The sequence below is a fragment of the Plectropomus leopardus genome, chromosome 11 (assembly GCF_008729295.1).
Source record: "Plectropomus leopardus isolate mb chromosome 11, YSFRI_Pleo_2.0, whole genome shotgun sequence".
NCBI classification, from domain to species: Eukaryota; Metazoa; Chordata; class Actinopteri; order Perciformes; family Serranidae; genus Plectropomus; species Plectropomus leopardus.
This window is the reverse complement of record NC_056473.1, coordinates 30,845,502-30,871,605: the sequence shown is the minus strand read 5'-3', so window position 1 is coordinate 30,871,605 and position 26,104 is coordinate 30,845,502. Positions and strand designations below refer to the sequence as shown.

The following is a 26,104-nucleotide window of genomic DNA, read 5'->3' as shown; positions in this document are numbered from 1 at the left end:
GTGACGCCGCATATTGGTTTGTGGACTGCTGTTCTAAAGCCTCAAATTCGGCATTTTGGCTACACACACATGTCAGGGAGAAAACACTCAAGCCAGAAGTGGGGGGTTTCATTTGAATACGTGTTGTTTTTAAATTACACATTAACACTTAATTTGATACTCAAAATGTTATAGCTTTAAGCCTCTGGTACCATAGTTTTACATTTCCCAATGCTGCATAACCACCACTGGCACTAACACTGTAACAAAATCATGTGCATACAATTTCAAAACTGAGTTTATCTTAAGACATTTTATTATTATTTTCAATTGACGGTATCAGCCAAAAACATTGAAAATGAAAATCATATCTTGGCAATGGAACAAGAGGTTTTCTGGACAAACAGAGGTGGAGAAATCAATACCAGTTCCATCACAGACTATAATTAGATCAATTCAAACACAGTTGTTTGTTGTTTTGTTTGACTATATATTGTATCTAATGCAAAGTTAAAAGAGCGAGGGAATGGAGGGGTCAATGAAGCCGGGGTCAAGGTTTGGGAGATATCAACGGGTCAAAAGGTCATTTCTGTGGAATGACGGGTTTGGGCTTTTGGTCAGGAGTTGCAAGTCAGGCACAGCTTGGATGGCAGGGACGATCATGAGGTCAGAAATGGTAAAGGACATGGGGGAGAGTTGAGAAGGTGAAAAGCTGCTGTAGAGGTTTCAGACAGGTCATGGTTAGGGTCAAGAGGTCAGGTTGCAGAAAATGGGGGTTTGAGGGGGGAAGAGCCGTTGCGTGCTGACAGTGCACTTACTCGTTCTGATGTTGTAACTTTAGGAGGGGGTTGGGGAAAGGATGGGGGGGGTGTCTGGCACATGCACCTGGTATATGTCGCCAGGCAGCTGGATGTGGGTGTGGTCTCGGGAGAGCAGGGCAGGCAGAGAAAATGATGATACACAACAAGAGAGGAGGAAAAGTCACATTGGCTCCCTGCAGAGGACAATTTCCAGCTCGCCACGGTAGAGCTTCCCTCCGTCAGACAGGCTCATGATGCTCTGCTTGTAGCCCGTCAGGCTCTTCACGTCCACATCCTGAAGGAGACGGAGGAGCATGTGATTAGAGTCAGTAGTGCCAATAAGTGACATTAAGAAGACAGTACAACCCATTCTCATTGCAAACTCATAAAATGCCGCCGCTTTGACAGTCTTTTTGCCAATAAGATTGCAATGCTAAAAGTCACCTTTTGCGTCCGCATGAAACACTGCTCAGCAGCATCGGGTGAGAATGGGCCGGATGGAACCGGTCACCTTGTTATTATACACCTGTGGACAACCGGACAGCACCTGCTGCATCACTTGAGACTACAGCCGGATGGAACCTGTCATGTCCACAGGAAATGCAGCAGGATGGCGTCAGCTTGAAACGCTGCCAGTAAAGACTTAATATAACATTGATGATCTTGTACTATTTGAAATAAGGTAATATGCATACATTTGGTGCAAAATTGGCCCCTTTATATTCAACTAACCCTCACTGCAAAAACAGTCCAGTTTGCACAGATCCAATAGCCACACACAGTTACTGTGACATTATGAGCGTCTTCAGAGAGCTGGTAAGCACTGGAACACATTTAAAAGGGGTGTTACACCCACACTTTTACAGTGATCATGCCAGCAGTGATCGTAGCCATGCGAAGGCATCGTTGTGCCTCTGTGCCTTATACATCAGGGCCTGTAGCTTGTGGTCTGAAAATGTTGGGTTCCCTTTTCTCTCTGCTATTAGGCAGGTTTTCACTAACCCTCAAACTGCGCAAATTGAAATTGTGAATATAAAATACACCTAAAGGAAACACGTCACTTTACAAAATACCTCCTATTTATTGCAAAAAAGTTTTTGAGCTCACATGAGGTGATATTTCAGACTATTTGAAAAAGCCATATTTAAAAGCCACTTTTTTGGTTTTTATAGGTCACATGATGCTATGGCTATGCACTTGTCGGTCCCTACAAGAGGTGTTATTGCATTGCATAACTCTTTAAAAGGTGAGCAGATCATCTGGAGGTTTTGAATCCACAATTCCTCTCTGAAATAGAGTATCACCTCCCACAAATCCCTCGTACCATATGTGGCTGCTCCAACATATAAGAGGTTTGCCTTTCCATTATCACTCACATAACTCGCCAACGCTGCGTTCAGTTGGAAATAATGATGGCTAGTGTGGTGGCTGCAATAGAAATAGACCTGCTAATGTTTTGAACATCCATCGCCATGCTTTTTGAAACGTTATTGTGAGAGGAGAAGCCATGGATGATTTATAACACATCATGCTGCATTTAGGGAGGCTAAACCCTTGTCCTGATGGAAGCATCTGACACTCAACATGAGGGGGATGTTGTGAGTCCAAGACACTAGACCGAGCTTTTGCGCTGACTTGAGATCGAGCAAATAGCTGTTGCAAGTGATGCAAAATTCATGGTGCCATCAGCAGCCACAATCCATTCTTTGTGAAATCGCCCATGAGATTGCTGTCAATGATCCATACAGATGCACATTAAATAATCAGCAAAAAAGCTGACACACCAGAAAAACCAGGGCTACTGATGGTCCAACATTGACTAACAGCCAACCATTGGCTCTTAGTTTACTATGTATACACACACACCATATCATGCACTGGTATACAAAATGCCAGTGAAGTTTTACCAAAGCCCCCCATCTTACCTTCTTGTTTTTCTGGTAAAGGTCTCGTAGCAGGGCATCCAACTCCTGCTCATCGATGTAGCCATTTCCATCCTGAAAGAAGACAGAAACATAATGAAACTGCAGCCATTTACACAACAGCTCAACAATATGTAGCTGCCTGTTACGCCTGGTTTTGTTTTGTTTTCTTTCTTTTAACAATATCTTTATTTGGGGTTCTCAATTATAACAGATATGACATAGAAATAAAATGCTCTTGGCAGCAAATATTATATATATCATATAATTATTGTATACCATAAAATGAAAAGTCAAACCAAAAACAAAACTCTTAAAGATTACACTGCCTACAACACTTAATATTCTTATTTCCGATTGCCCAGCCCCACCCCTTTCTTTGGTTTTATTGGTCTTTATCAACATTTTGTTTCAAAAAGTCCATGAAGCTCCCTCATATATTTTCGAAAACTGCCGGCCTTCTTTTTAAATATATGTTAGTTTTTCCAAAGCAACACATGTTGAAAAATCCTTGATATATTCCTTCTATCCTATAGTTATTGCTTTCTTAGCTTGTAAGAGACACATGTCAGTTAGCGCACAGTCACTCTTTCTGGTAGTAAAACCACCTGGATAAATACCCAAGATGCACAACTTTTCAGTTTTGTTTTCTGGCGAGCCATATCAAGAACCTCCCTCCAAAAACTTTTGAGCACGTTACATTCCCACAAGCACTGAGCAATGAGTGTGCCTTTGGCATTGTTTCCTTTATAGGCATGTGTCTGATGGATTTTGTTTTGTTTTCACCAAATAATCCAGCATTCCTTCCCAAACAGTGTGTACCGGCTATATTTAGATCCCGAGCTTCCTGATTTCTGAGCCCTGCTCTGCTGCTCAACATTATTCAATATTTTATGGCAGCCATCATGAAAGCCTCAGCCAAATGGCCGTTCATGAATGATGATTTAAAAAAGACTCCCCATTCACAACTCTGTAAAGGGGGTTAGCTGTAAAGTCAATATGGAGCCACTTTGCTAATTAATGAGTTATGTCTCACAGTAGTGTTTAGAGTTTGGGGCCAAGAAATAAGTCCAAATTGTTGGAAACGTTCCCTTGGCAAGTGCAGCTAAATCCCGTTCTGTTCATCTAGGCTCAGTCTCAAGATGACTTCAGAGCTGAGCGGTTTGCCAGTCTTATTTTTTTCTTTGGGAGACGCTCTTTGATGTTTACAAAGCTAGACTGAAGTGTCCCAGATCTTGGGAATAAAGTGCTGTTTATTTTCACTTTAAGGATGAAAGAGCTGCGACTCTGCAGAACAATGGGAAAGCAGAGCAACATCAGGTATCAGCTGGTCTGTTGAAGTTGCGTGCCGTCTTGGATTTTCAGACATTTTCAGGGCCTCGCACGGTTTGGGGCTGTGGCACTGTGAGCCATGTTAGCATTCAGCTGACCGATCGCACGCTGCCCTGCCTACGATCTCTCAGCACCAGTGACAGCGGCTGCTGTGTTTCAGCTGCAGGGGCTGAGCTCATAACAAAATGATGAAACTAATTACACCCATAAATGGGAGTGCTCCATCCGCACAGATAGACTACATGAATGGACCGCAGCAGCTCATCTATAATTGAATATTCAACCCTGTCCTCTGCAAGTGAGCTGGAGAGTGCTTGCCTTCAGTCCAACCCGAGACAGGAGCATGCACGCAACCACCCACCCACTGCGATAAGAGCTGGCCCTGTTAAATGGGGCCTAAACAGTTGCAAGAAATAAAAAGAAAATAGAAAAGCTTAAAGGTTCGTCACTGGCCTTGGAAATACTAGTTTGACAAAAAGTTCTTAACAAATCAACCAACTGACAATTTATTGAGAGTTTTTCCCAATCATCATTGGTAGATTAAAAAAAAAAAAAAAACGTGTCTGAAAGTTCTGGAAAATGTAGAACTTAATAATGTTAACAATATGTAATTAAGTAATTGTAAATAATAATGACCAATGGTGTTTTGTCAAGGTTTTATAGCCATGAAACTGTAGTGTCAGATCATTTTATAGGTACAGCCAAATATGGAACATACAATCGCCTCTTACTAGGATTTTTGCGTGCACTGTTCACACAGACAGCATTTTTGCCGCCATGGTGCTGCAGAATTGCCTGCTGCTATGTTTTTCAGCAAATTAGAAAATAGTACTCCACAAATTTATGAAGCCATGCAAGCCACTGCATTGTCAGCAACACATTAGCTGCTAGCCGCAGGCTCAGCCACCTTCATGCTGAGAACCGTGTGCAGACAACCTTTGAATCATAGATGAGCTCTGAGTATTATTCCATTTTTCTTCTCTAAAGCCTCTTTTCCACTGCACAAAAAAAATGCTAACATCTGACTTTTTAATGCAATAGCGAAGACACAGCATTCACAGCCAGGACAAATGACTCGCAGTAGTCACAAATAATTATCACCTCCGGCTCCGATCAGCATTGACAGAAACAAAACACCTGGGTGAACTCGCAACGAGACACAGTGATGCGCATACACAAACTACCGTATGTCTCAACCTAAGCAGCATTCAAACATCGATCCGAATTAGTCTGCAGTGGGTTTGAAAGAGAGACCGAATAAGTAAGAGATATATTGAGAGAAGTAACCACTGTTAAGTTTTCACAGACCTCCATCCATGCTGCTTTCTACTGTTTGCTGGTGTGTCTGTGACATCAAACGGACACACCAAAACAACAACCCCACACACAAAAAGGCATACTCTTCTGCTGCAGAGCCGTGTACACACATTTGCTCCACTGGCAATGGGAAAGGAGTCTATGTCCTATTTTTAGCAGGTTTACCTGTGTTTAAAAAAGCTGTGTGCATGCACTAATTTGGGTGGAAAAGGGATTTGATGGTTTCTTAATCTAAAACTTCTACCTAGGCCTACATCACATCCCTAAAACAAACTTTCCCGAGATCTCAAGATGCATCAAATCACATTCTTCCAACAGACCAAACACTGATATTGTGTTGTAATTAAATGGCAATACAATATTCAAAATGTAACATTAACAGTGCACAAGGACTCTGCCAAATACACTAAATATGTACATTAAATACATTGTTTCACTCCAAAATCAAGTACTTGTAGTATCTATCCTTTAGAGAGTTGATTTTTTTAAATCTTCAAGGTTGTTTATAACTAACAATAGCAGTATACAGAAGTATTTAGCACAGAACTGAGCTAACAGCTAGGCTACCTGGAGCACTGGTGCTGTGCCACATAAAACTGAGTTGTTTATTTCCTCGGAAATTGATTCAGCCTTTTCACAGCTACCTAGATTATGGCTGCTCCCTCAGGCTGACAAAAACTCACAAGATATCATAAATAAGAAAAATGATTTCGCAGATGTACAGCTCTCCCTTGTAACTCTGCTGAGTTCCCGTCTGTCTTGTATCATATTGCTCCCTGTAGTCCCTCCCAACCAATCTCCTGCTAATGTGGAAAATGTGGCCATTAACTGAGCCACTGCTCAACCACCCTGAGTTGTTTACAAAGGGACAGGTGCGCCAAGCTTAACTCATTTCCCTAGGTAGTTGGGGAGCGCCCAAGGCGCAAAACAAGGAATTTGCATATTCAGGGTTTTTGAAAAAAGGGAAACTCCAAAACAAACAGTGCTGAGTCATCCAGACAACTTGCCTTAAGAGTCTAGACTCTTTTTATTTTTTTATTTTTTTTTAACTCTGTTGCAATTTGCTCTGCCACATTCCTGTCACGACGTTGATATATTACCTTTGCTGTCGCCATACCCTTAAACCATCATATACTGAATGGAGAATTTTCGGGAAGGTATGAAATATTATATCCCACCCAATCTTAGTCATTACAATTTCAGCAAGTGAGATAAATGCATGTCGAAAGATCGCAATATTGCACTCAGGAATTTTAGTTGAAAGACAGTTTCAGTGGAAAACCACACCACAGGGTAACTATTGTTTTTTATTGGTGCCTTTTGAGTTCAGTTAAATGTTCAATTTGTGCAATAAAAAGATGTTGGCAATAATTTTCTTTCATTTTTTCATACAATTTGTATTTTCTTTTATTTTAGCATTATACAGAAAGGCAGAGTATTTTGTGTTTTCGTTGCATTTGTCTCATTTCAGGGCTGGATGATATCACTTTAAAAATATCACAATATTTTTAGGCTTTATCACAATACATGATATGTATCCAATATTTTGGAATGTCTTCTAAACTACTATAAAATACTATAAGACACAGTTATTCAATGAACTACAGTTAAAAAATAAAGTGGCTACTGCCATAAAATGAAGTTAAATAAAATACTGTTAAATACCGCCTCGTCTCAGGCTGGAGGAGTTAATGTTTTTGCTTTGTACTTGAAGCAGTTGGATGTTCACGTTAAATTCATTTATACATTGTAAATTAAAAGTATCTAATGTGGCCACCATTCAAAAAAGTTTAGACTACCCTCATTTATCCCAAAACGCTAGTGGCAGAGAGGCTAAACCAGGAGTATGGCCAGACTTTAGCTGTGCTGTTTGGGAGTGGACGGAAAATAGTGGACGATTATATTTATTACCACCTTAAATAAAATGTCACCTACCTTGTCATAGTATGTGAAGATGGCATTGAACTGGTCAGTAGTCAACTTGACACCCTGTGAAAACACGGTTTGACTTTATGAGACAACAGATTACCAAACAGCAGAAGCCACAGTAAAACAAAACTCATCCAACTCATAACTTAATTTTAATTTTAATTTTTTTTTTAAATAGCTGCTGCATAGTACGTATTTCAGTTAAAATGTGTTTAATGTAGTCATTTTGTTTGAAAAGAACATTTCTTTCTGCCCCGTGTTTGTCCCATCGGCTACCTCGAATTTGAGTAAGAAATTCTCCTGGACGGGGAGGAGCCTGCGGGAGAGAGGGACTTCATTAGCGGACACAATAGTTTGTGAAATTATTCAAATCCAGTAACGGTGAATGAACATCAGCAGGCAGCATGTTTCAACATTTAAACAGGCAAGAAAAAGTGTACATTACCTCGCCATCTCTGACAGGCCCAACTTCCCATCTCCATTCAGATCAAACATCCTGAGCTACAAAGTGGAAGCAGAACAGAGACAGGGAGGGACAGAGGCGAGAGACTGAAAGGAAAGTTTTTTATAGGTATGTGCTGTCAAGATGAAAGCAAATATGTGACTGAGAAACAGAATGGACAGCCATAAAGTTTCTACCTTTATTGTACATACACAACTTTTTTTTTTTCAAAGTTCTGAATGTTTAACAGAGGACCAGTAAAGGGACTATCCATAAAACAGGCTTCAACTACTTTTTTTTTTTTTTTTTTACAGAATAATAACCTAAAAGCTCTCATTTTTGAGGGAGACTGAAGGAGAAAAGAATACAAAAGAGAAAAATCAGATTTTCTGAATATTACATTTTCCTGAAAGAAAAGTTAGAGGCGAGCTGCTAATATTTTGTTATTACACATATATTTGGTATGAAACAAAAAGGAGGCCAATTTGTTGACAAATAATTTCTTGTCTTGTGAAAAGACGTATTAGTGACTACCGGATGTGCTGAGTGATATCGCACTCACAATAGACCAAGGAACCCCCCAGAAATATTTCAGATGGCTGGCCACATGGGTCACTGAAAATCTTGGGGTGGGAAAACATTAAAACCATTGGCTGGTGAAGTGAATAAAATCAATCATTTTGTCACAATGCCATGATCTGATGGGATTCCTCGGGTCCTTGCGTCCATGTGTCACTTTTATACACTCAACCTACCGAAACACAATTGTGGACCAACTCCCCAATGCCAGTGGCCCACCAGCAGGATAATGCACTCTGTCACATCACAAAAACTTTTCAGGAATGGCCGGAGGAATATGATTAAGAGCTTGACTGAAACAAACTGTTGTATAATGTTGTTTTTGTCTGGCGCAAACCTTGTGTCTCCACATTTCACTAATTTCTTTTTTTTTTCCTAATAAATTAATTCTGTTGATTCCCCTCTACGTCTATCAGTGGGTTTTTACCATTTCTCAACCAATGAAATGTATTTTTAAAACATTTCTTACTATCTCCATTGGATCCTGTTAAAAACCTTTTTTTTCCTAATTCCTGAGGTTCGTGCCTGACATCAGCGATATATACAACAGTTAGTTTCAACCAAGCAATTTCATTGGTCCAGAGGTATTCCATGAGTGCTGATATACAGTACAACATCACTGGGACTTTTAGTTCTGCGTGTATCACTCCGCTTTACAGCTGCTCTAAACCATTAATTAGCCAAACATTAACTGTTGGTAATTATCTAACGTTACCGTAGATTGTATCAGTGCTTGAAGAGCGAGGAAATCTCCTCTGAGCGGTATCATTGCTCAGAAAATACATGAACAAATTTCCGCCTCGTGCAAAAGCCCTCGACCTGCAGCCCAAGAGGGGAGCAGCTGCCATGGACGGATCTGATATACCGCCGTTCTCTGGGTCATGCTGTCGTACTGAATATCATCAAGGCTTTGATTCGTTCGTAGGCTGAGTGCTGAAGATAGTAATTCATTTTAATTTTTCAGATCTCTAAAACTTGCTTGCTTCTGTGGTGGAGCCACAGATTTAAAAAATGTGTCATGAAGGTATAAAGAATAATGACCAAGTGTATCAGTTTGTTGTGGAGGCTGCTTCAGAAAATCAGGTCAGGTCAACGCTGGAGCTTCCAGGAAGAAGCAGATGTTCAGGCATCTGTGCTGTAAACACACAACCTGCAAGGCATGATGGGTCACAACCACCCAGCCGAACAGCGCCGCTGCCACCAACACGATAGATCTGAGGTCCTCCAGGCCAGACCGACACTCGAGATATATCTCCGTCAAGACTACATATGGCTGACTGTGTCTCCCTAAGATTAATTCGTGTTTTTGAGATTTTACTTATTATCTGACTTTAGTTAGGACTGGGTGACATAGAGAAAATTTAATATTATAACATATGTAACTAAATACCTGATAACGATATTGTGACCATGTTGTAGGTTTGACTATTGGTGCTTTCACAAAATATTTACTCAGTGAGGTTTTGATAAATATAATCAGTAATGTGGATATAATGACTAAATGAGCTGAAACACTTACTGTAATGCAGCTTTTAAGATCAGAAAAATTCAACACTTCAAGTGTTACAATGTGCAAAATATCAAACGATATCCAGTGTCATATCACGATATGGATATAATATTAACAGAATTCCTATGCAGCCCTTAGTATAGTCATTGTTTAATTTTTCTACCTTCTTAAGAGACACTGATGCAAAATCAGCACCTCATTTCTGTTTTCTCCATTTTTTTCTGAGCTGAGAGAATCTAGTTTACTACAAAACATCTTTAAACACAACAACGTTTTGATTGTGACATAAAATCTGGGTAAAACACACTTTAAATTGACCGCCTCCCTTCAAAATATATAAAAATGAAAAGAATGAGTACTATGTTCTGTGTAACTAAAGATAAAATGTAGTCCAACATATTAGTGATAACTGTCCTGTTACAATGAGACTCCACATTGTGTGTATGAGTGAGTGTGTATTTGTGTGTATGAGTGTGTACTTATAAATGCTTCATAATGAGAACCGAAACACGTGTGAGTGTGAGTGTGTGTGTGTGTGTGTGTGTGTGTGTGTGTGCGTGTGTGTGTGTGTGACTTACTATGGTCTGTGTGTACTCCTGGAGCTTCTGGTCATCATAGTGTCTGTTAGCCTTCTCCAGCAGGTCTGACAGAAAGCCCTGAGGACAGAGACACACAGAAATTAAAAAAAAAAGAAAGAAATAAATGAGGAAGATAATGCAGTAGTAAGTATGTAGTAAGTCGTACTATGCAATAAGTATAGCATATAAGGGGTCAACACTTTCCTCAATTGAAAAAAAAAAACTAAGCAAGGCTTTACTTCAGTGATACTCAACTTACGGCCCACAGGTCAAATCTGAACGCCCCAACCACTTTATAATTCAGAATAAAAATAAAGTGATTCACGCTGGGAAATGGTTTTGTACTTTTGGTACACATAAGTGCATAAAACAGCATCAGAGGTCCTAGCTAAGCCCCTATTTTCCTAAAATCCTAGAAATGTCCAAAAATCTGAGAAATGTCCTATAATCAGAGAAATTTCCTGAAATCCTACAAACAACACAAGCAAAGTAGAGTATCCTCTTGCAAACTTAAAATATTGCACAGTTTGTTTTTCAGTTTGGGGATTTCCACGTTTTCATATTAGTTGATGAGTAAAGAAAGTGAACAAATTAAGAAGGAAAACGCAGAGAAAAGGTTGAAACAAAAAGAAAAAAGGAAGGAAGGAAGAATGTAAAAGACCAAAAAAGGAAAAGATGCATGAAGAGAGAAAAAATGATGATATCAGTGATATTAATTATAATCGATCTGTTTTGTCTGTGAAATCCTGCTCCGCACTTATGAGTAAGTAAAGCCATTAGGTAAGAAGTCCAGCAGTTATCTCAATCTATTCTTGTTCAGCACTCGAGTCAATACACTCGGATATTTTCTACGTCTGCTCACAGTCATGCGAGGTTAGACATGTCTGCTGATCTCATCTGCATCTTTCCGCTTTCAAAAGGCCACACCTGAGTAACTCATCTGCACCTGGTCAGCTGGAAGAAATGTGATCCCACATCAACCCAAGCAGCCTAATCTGTACATGACACCTACAGTATAATCACTGACCCCAAACATGTCTAACTCCCCAGCATGGCGCTCTTTCCTTTATATTATTTGACATATTTCCTAGAGGTGTTGAAGTGAACAACATTTGTGCAATCTGAAAAGCCTTTTCACATCTGAATCCTCACCTGAAAAAAACACTCATGGTCACTGGAGGATTTCCTGTAGAGCAGCAAGTGAACTCTCCTCTGTCAAAAGCTGCTGCCTGGCTTTACTGACCCATATGTTCACATGTATCAAAGAAAAAAAAATCACTCTGAAACCCCTCTGAGATAAATACTTTGAAATGTTGATTTCAGAAATGACTGTGCAAAGATTACATCTTCAGCTATACTTACTATGTCAGTTTCTTATGTTTGTATCTTTGAAGTCAGATATGAAAATGCATATTTTTTTTAGATATTTTAATGGCCTTAAAAGTTTAACTTTTCCAGAAATACACTTATTTTGTCTTGCTGAAAACTAGCTAAGAAGACAGATACAGCTCTCATGTCTGTTCACTGAACATGAAGATAATGCTAAACAATGAATGTATTTCAGTAAAAGTGAATGACACTGGGAATTGTTTTGGTACTTGCTGCCAGAGTACATACAACTGTATCAAAATGGAGCTTGTTTCTCAAAAAAGGGGGAGAATCCCTCACACCCCCTGACAAAGGTTGTAGCTAAGCTCGTAATATCCTAAAATCCCAGAAACATGTAATAAATTAGCGCCCCACAAATACTGTTGTTAGGTTTTGTAGCAAACATGAAGTTATGTAGTTAATGTGAAGTTACAAAGGCTAGATTTAGGAAAATATACATGGTGACAATGCACCTTGGGAAACACAAAGTTCATTAACACTGAACTGGTGCCCTGGGAAAAAGTCCTGTGCTTGTTTGACCCTTTTACTGCTCCACCTGCGTCTTTATGTAAAACTTTGCTGCACTGGTCTCGTGATTGCAGCCTTCCTGAGTCTTAGAGTTATGCACAAATTACTGACTCATGATAATGTGTTTTATATACAAATTGTGATGCATTACTCTTCTCAGGTATACGGACAAACAGTGCAGACTGTCCGTCTTTATATACAACATCCATAGTGGCAACAGGAAATTAGCTTTGCATTGACAGATTTAGAATCCATATGATAGTAAAGTAGTTACTGATCATAACACAAAAAATGTAGATGATTATTTTTGTCTCTTTTTTTTCTTTCTTTTTATTGGGGCAACACAATAAAATATCTAGAATGCGATAAATGAATAAAAATATCCATACAGTTAAGACATTTAATCTACACTATTACACTCAAAATTAATTAATTAATGATAGGTGAAATACATGGAGGGGAAAAACAAAATAAAAACATTACAGTGGTTTAAAATATACATGTAAAGGTGTAAATAAAATGTAAATGATTACAGGAAAAGATAGGCAACATGGTTTAAGTAGACCCTTAAGTGGCTACTAGCTGTTGGTAATTACAGTTTGGGGTAGGTGCTCTTTAGTGAGCATTTGGATGTGCATTGAATGTGTGTGGGAGAGAGAAAGAAAGAAAGAAAAAAGACAAAACAAAATATGAATAAATTTAAACAAGTAAGCAAAATAAATAACTGGTATTTGCAATATCTGTATTTTGGTTATGCTTGTCTTTTGGATTCAAATGTGGACATATTACTAGTAAGGCTGGGCGACATAGAGAAAATCAAATATCACAATATTTTTGAAAAAATAACTTAAAACTGATAATTCTGATGATATTGTAGAGTATATTATTGGTGTTGTCGCAAAATATTTACGCAATGACACAATAAATAGTCATCGGTATTATGGATATATAAGTGAGATGGCATCAAAGTAAAACGAATTTATCACAAAAAAAGTGCCAGTGGAGGATCCCCTGCACCCCTGGAAACATCCTAAAATGTTTCTAGAAAAATCGTAGAAAAGTTGTGAAATCCCAGAAACCTCCTTGAATCCTAGAAACACCCTAAAATCACAAAGACGGCCTAAAATCCTAGATATGTCCTTGAAGTCCTACAAATGTGCTGAAGTCATAGAGATTGTAGAGAAGTCTAAAAATCCTAGAAATGTCTGAAAATCCTAAAAATGTGAAAGTCCTAGAAAAAATCCTAAAAATGTCCAAAAATCCTAGAAATATCCTGAAATCCACCAAATTTCCTAAAATACAAGAAATACCCAAAAATCCTAAAAAAGTCCTAAAGTCCTAGAAATGTCCTAAAATTGTAGAAATATCCTTAAATCCCAGAAATCCTTGGATAACATCGGGCTGCTGCGACTGACCCCTGCCCTCCAGTCATTTTGCCAAAGTGGACCCCAAGCAAAGCAAGCTGAGTAACACCGACTGAGGATATTATGACTTTCAAAATCTAATATGATTTTTGTCTCATATCATGATATTGATATAATATTGACGTGCCCAGCCTTAATTATCAGCAATATCACATAGAATTCATTTCCATGAATGAGTTGCAGTATCACCGAGGATCATATATTTACAACATACCTTCAGTTCATTTGCTTCAATGTAGCCACTGCGATCTGTATCATATCGCCTCCATGCCTGAAAAAAATCAACAAAACAAAAGAGTTAGTGGATTAAAAGTGTTTTTTCAGCACTGATGCACAAAGACACTCTTCTCCTGAGTGATTTACATTTCTGCCGCCCCCCTCCCCCCTTACATAGATCCTCTCTGATCAAACCCCGGCTTGCTCTTTAACTGCGCAAACAGTTTGATTTTTCTCCGGTGCACAGCAGAAATCGTTCCGGGGGGACGACCACAAAAGCCCGGAACGTCACTGTAATCAAACAGTCTTCAATACGATCCCACTCGCCCGCATACAGAGCAGAGGGCATCCAGAGACACACAGAGAAATGAGCAAGGCAGAGAAAGTCATTTTAATGAATGTTTTAATCTAGCAGCTGTCCCTGTCCAAAGAAGGGCTCCTTATCAAAGATGGATGGCCTTTCTCCTTCTCCTCTCCTCCTCCTCCTCCTCCGCCCTTTCTGCTCCTCCTCTGGGCTCTGCAGTGAGGAGCTACAGTGGTGTTATCCATTATATATGACTCTGAAAATAGAAGGTTCTGCTTCCTCATTCTAACCCTTTAAAACCCTCCCTGCCCCCTTCCTCCTCCCCTGCACCCTTCAACAAAGACTGATTAATCCCCCTCTCTTGTTTTATGCTCCCAAACTCCAGCTCTCAACTTCCCATCGACATTTCATTTACGTCCTCTCTGTTCCCACTTTCTCTTGTTTGCCCTTTGTATCCGTCTCTCTCCGGCACCTTCACTTTCACTCATCCTCCTCCTCCCATTTCATTACTTTCTTTCCCAGTATGACACAGGAGACAAGGACAGCCTCTTCCCTACATGTAATTGGTTTCTAATTGGCTCCGTTCTTTCATTGCGGCAGATCTAACATGAAATCTGCCATTTTCTTATCTCCTAGAGGTATTTTGTGGAATAAATGATTTCCCTTTCTAGTACCTTTCAACACACATCTTGCTCCACTGAAGGCTTTTTGTTATTCCTACAGTCATTCATTATTCATTGTTCACAGCAGCACTAAACTTGTTTATACTGTGCTTTGAACTTAAATAGATTCTTAAACACACAACTTGGCGGCTGTACAGTCACAGAACAGAGACGGCAACCATAAACTCTGTGTGATGATAATGTCTCACTGCTCGCTGGGCTGTGCAATATATCAATATCATCAACTTGCGCAATAAAACGTCACAGCACTGCAATATTGAACCCGGAGTTTTTTAAGTTAGTTGAAAGAGAGAATCGGTAGAAAATGGCAATTTTAAAATTTAACTATCATTCTTTTGGTGCTGCAGAGTGTCACAAGGCGGGTTTCAATTACAGATTTGCGCAAAACTTAAACAATATTTTTTGAAATGTCAATAAAATAAAATTGCGAAAAGACTCCACCGAGCGATGTTATGTGACGTCTCCCCTCGCGATAACATTCGAAGAAGCATGGCGATGGATGTTCAAAACATTAGCAGGTTTATTTCTATTGCAGTCAGTGCACTAGCCGTCACTAGCGAGCGATAATGGAAAGACACGCAGCTTATACGTGAGAGCGGCCACGTATGAGGGATTTCTGGGAGCTGATAGTCCACGATGTCACAGAGGAACTGTGGATTCAAATCTTCCGGATGATTGTGATGTCAGCTCTTGTAGCGCCTGCTGCAGCACGCCAAAGGGAGCCGGTTCCTACTGACAAGTGCATAGCTATAGCGTCAAGTGACCTATAAAAGCCAAAAAACGATTTCCATGGCAGTTTTGCTGAATATGACTTTTTCTAAATCGCCTGAAATACCACCTCATGCAAGGTTGAAAACTTTTTTGCATTAAATGGGAGTTTTTTGGAAATTGACGTGTTTGCATTAAGCGTATTTTATATAATAGAATTTAAATTTGAGGGTTGATGGAAACCCAGTGACATTCTGCTGTGTCCTGGTGCTGTCATACTTTTGGGAAGACTGGACTAAGTTGCCTTCATTAGCTAGTGTGTCTCTCTTTTTAGTTTACTGTGTTTTTCTCTTTTGTGTCCCTGTGCTGTCTTTTCCTCATTAACCATCTGAACACCTGTCCTGCATCTCGTTAGTCCTTTCTGCTCCTCACTCGCTAACAGCCAATCAGCTCGCTGCCTGTTCTTCTGCCTCATCACCTTATTCCTCTCTGTCCTTTTTCTCCACCTGCACTTCAACCCTCATTAGTCTACTTTGTATTTTAAGTCCTGGTTTTCAGTTCGGTTTGTCCTTGATTTTGTTGTGTGATGTTCAGTTGCTGTCCCCTTGAAATATAAAGTGATCTATTGAGTTCCTGGTGCCGGTCCTCTCCTGCGTTTGGGTCCACCTGCTCCACATCTCATGACACTAAGGCACTTTACATTCACCAGTGTTATTCAGCATCTATCAAGATATCTTCAAGCAATGCCACTGAGAGATGCACCAAAAGTGATTTCACCTCCTCTCCAGCCAAACGTGCCTCAGGGTCATTCATGCAGCTGTTTATTTTCCACTTGTACAGATTTTAAGGATGGAGCGTCCTTGTCTTTTGTTCTTTTCTGCTTCGAACCCATCTCCTGACAGGAACTGAATCAATCACGATTGATGTTCAGGTCCACGCTGAGCATTGGGATTTGGGAGTTGTGAGTATCAGCCTCTCTGCACCCATAACAACCCATAACTTCTCTGCGTAGACCAGCAGCGGAGACATTCCCATGCATCTTTGGAGAACCATTTACAGCCTAAGTAATTAACACTGCCCAGGTACTGAGCATAAAACATTAGCACTAATGTTCACTACATTAATTCTTTCCTCCTTTTAAGTCAGACCTTTGTTTTGCAGCTGAAACAACAAAGAACAGGAGGGTTTACATTCAGTGCGTTTACATGCACAGTTAAGTCGAGCTACGGTTATAGCTCGATTAGGCCATTTAATTAGACTTGTGTCCTTGTCCAAGTATGCGAGCACCAGGGGAGAATCAATTTATCGACAAAATTCTGTCTGTCTTCACAACAGTAGGTGGCGTTATGACCCTTTTTAGCTGGTTGCTATGGGATCATCTGGTTGAACTGTTACATCACATACCAAAGAAGTTAGAAAGTGGCATGGGGTGCATGTTGAACGGTGAAAACATGGATTTTTCCGCTCTGTACATTTGGTATTTACTCTACTACTTTTTGTTGATGCCTTATTTTGTTTTCTTCCCTTCTTGTGTTTTTCCCTGCTTTCTTCTACAAATTTATGCTGTTCGACTTGCCTAAGGCCGGAGATATACTTGCTGTTTAACCTGTTTTTGAGTACACGCGTCCAGCTGCATCACAAGTGCTTGGGTATATATACTTGCCTATACGCGACATGTCAGCAGAGGGCTGTATACAACTAACGGATGAGGGGGATATAAACAACAGACATGACGACGCTCGAGGAGGTTACTGTTATGTTAATGCTAAGATCAAGGCAGAAAAGGCCACAGTGGCGACATCGGTGGTACGTAAGGTCCTAAATCAAGCCAACCGGGACAGTTAATAAAAGCAAGTATAATTCCAGCCAAAGCCAGTTCAGGTCCAACTGAGAAATACACATTAGAGAATAAATCGACCCCTGACTGCATTATCTAGGAGTATTAGTCCTCATCATGTCCTCATCATGTAAAGTCTACATCATGTAAATGTACTGAGTGATCAAAACGCTAAATGAAGGAGACATTTCAAACTATTCAAAGCTCCTTTTATCTCTGCTAAAGGGATTTATACCACAGCTGTCTTTTAAAGACCTCTCCCTGCTCACTTAGCCTTGATTTTTTTTTCTACAGCCGATGTTTATGATGAGCCAGGTGTGGCTGCTCCGATTGTGATCCAACTGCTAGATCTCAAAGGCAGAAACGGGCAGCCGTGTGCAATGGAGGCAGAGAGTCTGCGTTTTTCTTTCCACACTACTCTAGTTTATTTCACTAATTAGTTCACCTTCAACCATAGACAGGGAATTAATCCGTGAAATTAGCTAGTAGGCAGGAATGAGAACATGCAGGCTGTCTCCCCTCCACGGTTGACCGACTCTGGTCTATAATGTATGGTTGGTTAGAGTAAGTGTGTCTTGACTAATGGCCTTTCTTAGCAAACAAGAAGCCTTTGTACGAAAAGTATCACAAAGAACTGATCAAATGACAGAGTTCAGCAGGAGGGAGACATCAGCTTTGCATAAATAATTATATATACCAGCCCATCGACACACACATTGAGAAACACTCTCTTACCGCCATAAACTCAGCGCTGGAGCTGACAAACTGTCTGAAGCAGAGCAGGAAGTTCTCTTCAGTCGGGAGAATCTGGGCCAGCTGGAGAGAGAAATGACAGGAAAAGGGGAGTGGTGAGAACAAAAGATGGTTGGGCTGGTATGTCGGGAGATGATGGAGACTGGGGGAGCTTTTTGTCTGCAAACCCTCAAATGGGCAACTCATACATAAATAATTGAGAGCCATAACCTCAGAAGCCGGGTTACGCCCAAGTTAGATTTTCTTTTCTTAAATCATGTTTTTGGTTTGAACGAAGATGATTTTTACCCCACGACTGAGCCTAAAACCTATTGGCAGAATTTCCATGCTGCTGGTGAATTATTGATATTGCAGAGGTCCTCCTTCTTGCATCTCTTTCAAATGGCACTCCGAAAATGAAAGCAATATCCAAAAATGGCACTCATAAAGACTGTATTTATGCAATCGATCGGAGTATTGACCAAAGACTCTGAAGCCTCTCACTTGTACTGTATTCCTCTGGCTCTGTGAATTTTCTCAGTTTTTCCTTTTTACAACTTTTTCTCACCCTTAATAGAAAGCAGACAGGCAGTTTCCCCTGTCTCCAGTCTTTATACCGAACTGAGACAGCTGGCTGCTGGCTGTGGCTACATAGTAGTACCATAGATTATATATAAAGATGGATAACATGACAGTTCCTCTAAAGTGTAACTTTTCGATTTCAATCGCCCCCTGGTGTCTGGCTGCAGTACAGGTCATAAAGCCTGCACCTTCCATGTTAGTGAATGGGACAAGACCAAACTCAAAGCACACACCAAAATACATTTTTCCCAAAGATGGTTTCTGTCACTGAAGGAAGTTTTCGTCACCCTGATGTTTGTTCAAGTGTTTTGCAGTTTGCGGGAAATTTCTTGTCAAGTTGTTTTTTCTTTTTTTCCCATTAGGTTTTTTTTTTCTTTTTTAAAGAGAAAAAGAAATCAAACCAATAAAAAAGAGTGGTATCAATCTTTGCCTTTGATTTTTTGGGCAAGAAGGCAAATGAGCTAAATGCCCAAATGTCAATCTACTCCTTCAATGAGATTACCAGGCTTAATAATTTTTTTCAAAAAAGCACCAAGGCCTTACCTCAGACATCTCAATTCTTCCATCTTTATTCTTGTCAAACTTCTGCATGAACTCCTTCATCTTTTCTCTGAATGTGGGGTTTGAAGGGTCCTAGAAAACATTTTATTCTCAGCACAAGTGAAACCTGCGAGGTCAGCATGTGTTAATCCATGTTTAATCTCTAGTCCTTGAACTCACCACTCCTGCTCCTCTCCGGGCCATCTCCAACTCCCTGAAGAAGTTCTCCAACTCCTTCCCCTCGATGTAGCCATTACCTAGGAGACAGACAGACCATAAACATATGTCATCGCTACACGCCACAAAGAGGTTTTCCAGTATTGCTGACATGCAAAAAAAAACCCATCAGCACATATGTGGTGACAGTGTCACGGTGTCAAACAGATCCCTGCGTGGCTCGGTTTAGCTCTGGGTATTGATTCAAACATGAGCCTTTTACCAGTAACTCTCTTCCTTCCCCTCTGGCTCAATAGATCAGACTATTGACTGACATGATGCAAACTGATCACTCCTCAAAGACTGTGTTCACAGGGTTGTATGCAAGGAGAAGCTATATATGGAAGATTGTTTTTCTGGGATTTTGAAGGTGATGATCCATCGGCAGCTTCTTTTATTCCACGGAGATCAATACTGCCTTCAGCGGGGAGTTAGGCAAATGGCACAAATCAATATCAATAACAGTGTACTGAGACAATTTCTCTGTCTTTTAGGATCATTTAGGCTTGTGAAAGCCATGATATTTTGTCATGAGGAAGTAAAGCTCAGCTGATGTTTTAAAGGGATAGTTCAACCCAAATGAAAATTAAGTCATTATCTACTCTAGTTTTGTAGTCCACAAAACACTGCTGGAGGTTTGCGGGGAAAAGGCAAAATGGTGACCAGGATTAACACATATAAAAAATACATAATAAAACCATAGGATGTCTCCATACTGCTCGTCTAAAGTAGTCCAAGTTTCCTGAAGCCCCAACATGCCAACTTGTTTTGAAAAATGTCACTAGCATCATGTTTGTAGCCTTGTTGTAGCCTGCAGAAGCAGAGCTCATGGTATCTGCACACTAGTGTTTACATGCTACATAGAAGCCTCCCGCACACACAAAGAGAGAGCCTTGTGGAGTTAGCAGCAACAACAAAATAGAAGATTTAAAACCGCTGTGTGTGGGGAAGACTTCCAGGTAGTATGTAAACACTGGCATGCAGATACCACGAGCTTTCGGTGGCACACTAGGGCTACAACAAGGCTAAAAACATGATGCTAGTGACATTTTTCAAAACAACTTGGCACATTGGGGCTACAGGACACAGTATGGAGACATTTTGTGGTTTTATTATGTAATTTTTTTAACGTTTGAATTCTGGTCACCATTTTCTTCAATTGTTTGGGAGATGATTGCAACACCTTTTCCCCATGAACCTCCGGGAGTGTTTTGTGGACTATAAAACTAAACGACTTTCCATTAGCATGAGGGTGAGTAGATAATGACTGAATTTTCATTTTTGAGTGAACTCTTTAAGATGTTTTGTTTTACTGAATGCTGTCGATCAATTTGACAGACTAAAAGTCACTTTTGTCAAATGTGCTCCTAAGATGGGATTCTGTCATGTCAAACTTAGCTCAAGTTGATTTCCTCCTTATATTATTTCATCCTCACCTCTGGTGCCCTGCTGCCCTGACAGTACCCATTCAGAAGACGATCGAGTACGCCCGCTTCACCCAGGTAGTCTGTGAACGCGTGCCAATATTCTATCAACAAGCACGCTGAATAGCTGGACAGATGGCTCCAAACGATGTGACTAGCTGCTTCAATAAAACCCTGGAAGGCAGAGCTGCCTCATTAAACTCTAACAAAGATTATTATGCCATCCACTTCCTCCCCTCTCCCTCTAACTCGCCCATCTCTTTCTGTCATCTTCCATCTAACTCCCTCTCCCTATCCAGCCAACATCTTAGCGTCTTTGTTCTATCCATGGAAATGTTTTGTGCGTGTGTGGGCACGCGCACGTTCCTTAGTGATGTTATCGAAACTCATGAATACAAGCTCTGCTGTTTCAATAAATGGGACAGTAAAATGCCTCGCTGCTATCGAGCCTCCCTCCTGTGGGTCTTATTGACATTTAGCACTCTGGAGAGAAATGGCCTGCTTGATAATTAAACACAGTAAGACGTGATTGACTACAAGGCGAATGACATAAAATGACAATAAAAATAGATTTACGAATACATTTTGCTGGAGCGGCTGTCATACCTTCAAAAAATGTGGCAATAGATTCATACACCCCATTATTTTTATGCATAAGGGAGCATCTGTTTGTTCTGGGCTTCTGCAGATATAGAATCAGGGACTGTTCTTTATTTATCAGAGGAGGGGGGTGGCTGGGGTGTAACTTTTTTTTCCCCACATATTTCCATGGATGAAAATTCAAGACTTCTCCAAAATTTTTCAAGGACCAATGACACTTTTTTCTTTTCCCACTTGCCCATAATTTTTCAAACATAACTGATTCAAACTCTATTCAAATATAACTTCAGCTAGCTGTCAGACAAGTAAAGACTAAACACAGGGAGAAAATGAAAACACGTATGTGATGGTTAACAAAAACATCACACATCGACGCAAATTTGAGCTATGTTACGTCAACAGCTACAGTAATGAGATTTACCCTGATGTGACATTTTGTGGACAGTTATCCACAGAAGATTACTTTAACAATTTCATTACATACCAAAAAACATGCCTTTAAAATCAGCCGGTGGGTTTTCAGGCTCAGAGATTATTTAAAATAAATACAATATACGACCACTTTCAGTTGTATGTCCCTCACCTCAGCTTAAAAAAAACAAACAAAACACAAGTCTCTTCCCAGTGCTTAAAAAACAGGGACTGTACTTTATTTATCAGAGTAGGGGGTGGCTGTGGGGTGACGTCTTTTTATTTTATTTTATTTATTTATTTTTGTTTGTTTGTTTGTTTTTAATATCTTGATATCTATCCTCCCGGACCTACAAATATTGTTCCTTGACCCTTCCTGAGTGACCCTTCCTCAACCATAAATAACCTTATTTCACAGTTTATGGCTGTAATAAATGATGTGATTTTGGCAGTTTTTAAGGAAGCACTTTTCAAACTCGCTGGTCGATTTTGGGGGGTTCAGAGGCTATTTAAAATAAATACAATATACAGCCACTAAAAGCTGTATGTCTCTTCCCTAGAACAAAAAACCCCAAAATAAAAACAAAAAATATAAAATCCCTCATCATTGCTTAAAAAAATAATAATAAAATGGGAATGAACTTTACTAATCAGAGTAGGGAGTTGGCTAGGGGTGACTTTTTTTCTTTTTTTTTTTTTTTTTTTACATCTCGACCTTCCCCAAAGGTAGAAACTTTTTCTTCCTTTTCAGCGTCCTTGAGTGACTATGGGAAAATGTGCTCTAGCATAAATAACTATATTTCAAAGTTTCTAGCTATGACACTTTGTGTAATTTTGGAGATTTCTAAAGAAATGGTGCTTTTCAAACCCACTTGTGGTTTTAGGTTTCCCAGGGTATTTAAAATTGATACAAAATACAGCCAAATTAAGCTGAATGTCCCTTTCGTAAGCAAAATCAAAACTCATAACCTTGACGCTTAAAAAATTATTTGAAGTGCCTCCCCTGTTTTGCACCACCCCCCCATCCCCCACTTATAAATTACATACAGTCCCTAAGTGCATTCTGTTCTAATCAACCTTTGAGCCACAACAACATGCTTTAAGTACCCTATGTTATATGTACTGCAGCCTAATTATAGTGTGTTAATGTTTCAGTAAACTGCCCTGAAACCATCAAGTGAACACTGAAATACTCTGAAAGTCAATGTCAACATTAATGTGCAGGAAAAAAAAGTCACTGCCAGCAGATACATTTTATGGCTGACTTCAACTCACTTCCACATCATTCAATTTAAATGTCAAATAACTCGTTTTATATGCCGTAATGAGGGCGCTCCTACCAACTTGCTTACATATACTTTGGGTCTCTTTGCACAAGCACTTAAAGCTTGCACCAACCAGCAAGATAAAAGGTTTCCAAAACCACTTTTGGCCCAAATACACACTCTTTTTGGATACTGCGTCATTACATTCCCGGGAGACGCTGGTAAAGACGCTTCAACTCCTCTGATTCTGATTCTAAAATTCAACCCCAACACAGGAAAACTCTCAAAGTGGGCAGCTGTGCCAACTAAGTGCATATTTAAAGCCTATATAAAGTGCATTTGCCTTTCAAAAGAGAGTGCAGCCCTGTCTATTCAAATATTTTGTGTTGAGATCACAGCGGGGTCACTTCAGGAAGCCGGTTTTGCCTCCTGAATTTCCATATCCAGGTTAATAAAAATAATTGACAGCAAATGCTCTATAATTAGCAAAAAGGAACTGCAGTTGTTTCCTCTCTCAGCTTTGAAGTGATTGAATCGAGAAGGCCTGACAAGAGACGGCAGAGAAAGATGAGAGGGACGCAGAGCGGAGGAGCTGCGAGAGTCGCAATCCAGATGAGACTTGATCCGGGACCAACAGGGGAATATGTGGTTTCATCATCTGTGGGTGCATCGCCTCCTGTGTATTTTTATCTGCAACTCAAGAGATGTTTACTCAATCTGAGCAAACAAATTAGCTCTCCTTTTTCTTTCTCGCGAGCTGGAAGACACTCCCAGTAATGAGTGTAGAAATCAAACACTGTAGCCAAATCTGTTGATGCACTCTGGCTGTATTTGATTTGCAAAGTGGCTCATTGAAAAGCACGATATGTAAAGCAGCAGCAGGACTTAAACACCTGGGTGGTAGGAATGATATCCTAAGGAGTAAAAACTATACTTCGTCTGCGCGTTGGCTCATATAGAGAAGCTCAGCTCCTGAGCCCCTCCACATCATGCATCTCCTCATTGTGCCCTGATTTCCCCGTGGAATACATTTCTGCATGCGTGCAAGCATCAAAACAGATTGCATTAACAATGAATACCCGGGAGGATGTGTGTAAAACAAAATAGGTGTAACACACTCGCCTTGATTGCAGGTGTATTTGAACACCTCAAGAAAGGTGACTAAACGAGCAAGAGCGAGGACTGTCTGATAACGACAGCTGGGAATCAGTCTCATATGTCCAACATCAAAAAAAAGGCCTATACTTTTCAGATTGATCACTGAGGACTTTTTCGCTTCTCAGAAGAGTTTCATCAGCACTTTTTATCAAAATGTCCTCAATCCACTGAAGAGGATTTCCACGAGGCTTTCACTGGCAATTTGTTTCACAGAGGAGGAATTTGTCCCGTGTCATGCTGTCACACTGCAACACTGACACATGCATACAGAGATATTTGCAGAAAGACTAAACTGACAAATCTGCACGGAGGCAAACAGCACCGACGCAAGACGGAGAGAGACACTGATCCAGATTGAGACTGAAGAAACGGGGCGTGTGCAGCGGGGAGGAGGAGGTCACTGAATAAATTAGTAGATGGGACAATTTCATCAAATCCATTTTCACACTGTGATTCTTCCACTGCATACGGCACGTCACCACCTGACAGACTGCACTTATCGATGAATGAGATAAGCCAATGTTTGATTGATAATGGATATAAATACAAGGAGCATTAGGCAGAGCCAATCACTTATAGGGAACAACCAAACTGTCAATAGGTTAACCCACTGAATGAAATGAACTCAATGAAATGGTGAATTGATTGCAAAATAACATGTTTAAATCAATTAATTACTGGAAAACTACAATGTCAGAGTCATGCATTGTTCTCTTGGAGCTCATAAAAATGAATAGAGGGAAGAAAAAAGGCTGTACTAATGCATTTGAACTTTGATTCACTTGCCTTTTTCAGATAATTCTAACAATTGTTTGGGTTTCTTTTAATAAAAATCATTTTTTTAAATAATTAATTTAAAACATTGGGTTTTTTAAAAATCATTTTATTTATTATTTGATTGAAAGGTTTCTCATGGGAAATAATGCATCTGCCTGTGCATTTCAATCACCAGGTGGTGCGGGGAGAGGTCCGCATCAATAATTAATTTTCGAAAGGTCGAACTTTTTTTAAGGGTTGCAGCAATTCGGTATGTCTGCAATCAGCTCACACTCCCATTAATCTATCAAACTTCAAGTAAAGAATATTAGCATGAAGTTAATACAAAATCGTCCCCAAAATTGATGTTATAGAATCCCATATTACATTATGGCTTCTTAAAAAGTCGCTTTTTTATCCGACAAAAAAAAACAAACAAACTGTGGCGTTATTGTCTGTAATTCGCTTTTGTTGGGGGATTAATTAATTATCACTAAATAAATACCAAACTGTCCCCATAATTCAGCCTCCAGAACCCATTTTATATTATGTTTTTTTGTTGTTTTTTTTAAAAAAGTCACCTTAATACACGAAAAATAAAACACAAAAATAAACTTTTGTTGTGGTGTACTGGTCGGTTATTTTCAGCTTCATGACGCTTTTAAAGGAGGATTAATTTCAGTCTTTTTTGTGCATTTGCCCGCATTTCTTCTTCATGGGCTGCAATTTACAGCAGTCACATATCTTTCAGTAATCTTTCTTTGCAATAACTTTTTTAGAAAGTGACCTACCGTCAGCGTCGAAATGTTTCCAAATGTCGAGGAACTGGGATGCGGTGACCTCGGCCAGGTGCAGGTGAGGAGGCTGCTGTGCTTTATTTGCCATGATGCTCTCGACGGATGCTGCTGCTGCTGCAGGTCAGACGCCAGAAACAAATCCGCTAACTTTTCTGTGCCTCGTGTTC

The 26,104-nt window shown here is 39.9% G+C and overlaps 1 protein-coding gene across 1 annotated transcript; it reads right to left on the bottom strand.

The window, feature by feature from the left end:
- Positions 1-335: 335 nt before the first annotated feature.
- On the bottom strand, positions 336-26,104 carry calb2a (calbindin 2a). The gene is made up of 11 exons (XM_042496413.1): positions 25,932-26,104; positions 19,491-19,567; positions 19,314-19,403; positions 18,192-18,272; positions 13,923-13,979; positions 10,389-10,466; positions 7,725-7,780; positions 7,556-7,595; positions 7,286-7,339; positions 2,705-2,776; positions 336-1,074 (listed from the first exon to the last, which is right to left on the bottom strand). The coding sequence occupies exons 1-11, from the start codon at positions 26,023-26,025 to the stop codon at positions 961-963; spliced, it is 813 nt and encodes a 270-aa protein (XP_042352347.1). The 5' UTR covers positions 26,026-26,104; the 3' UTR covers positions 336-960.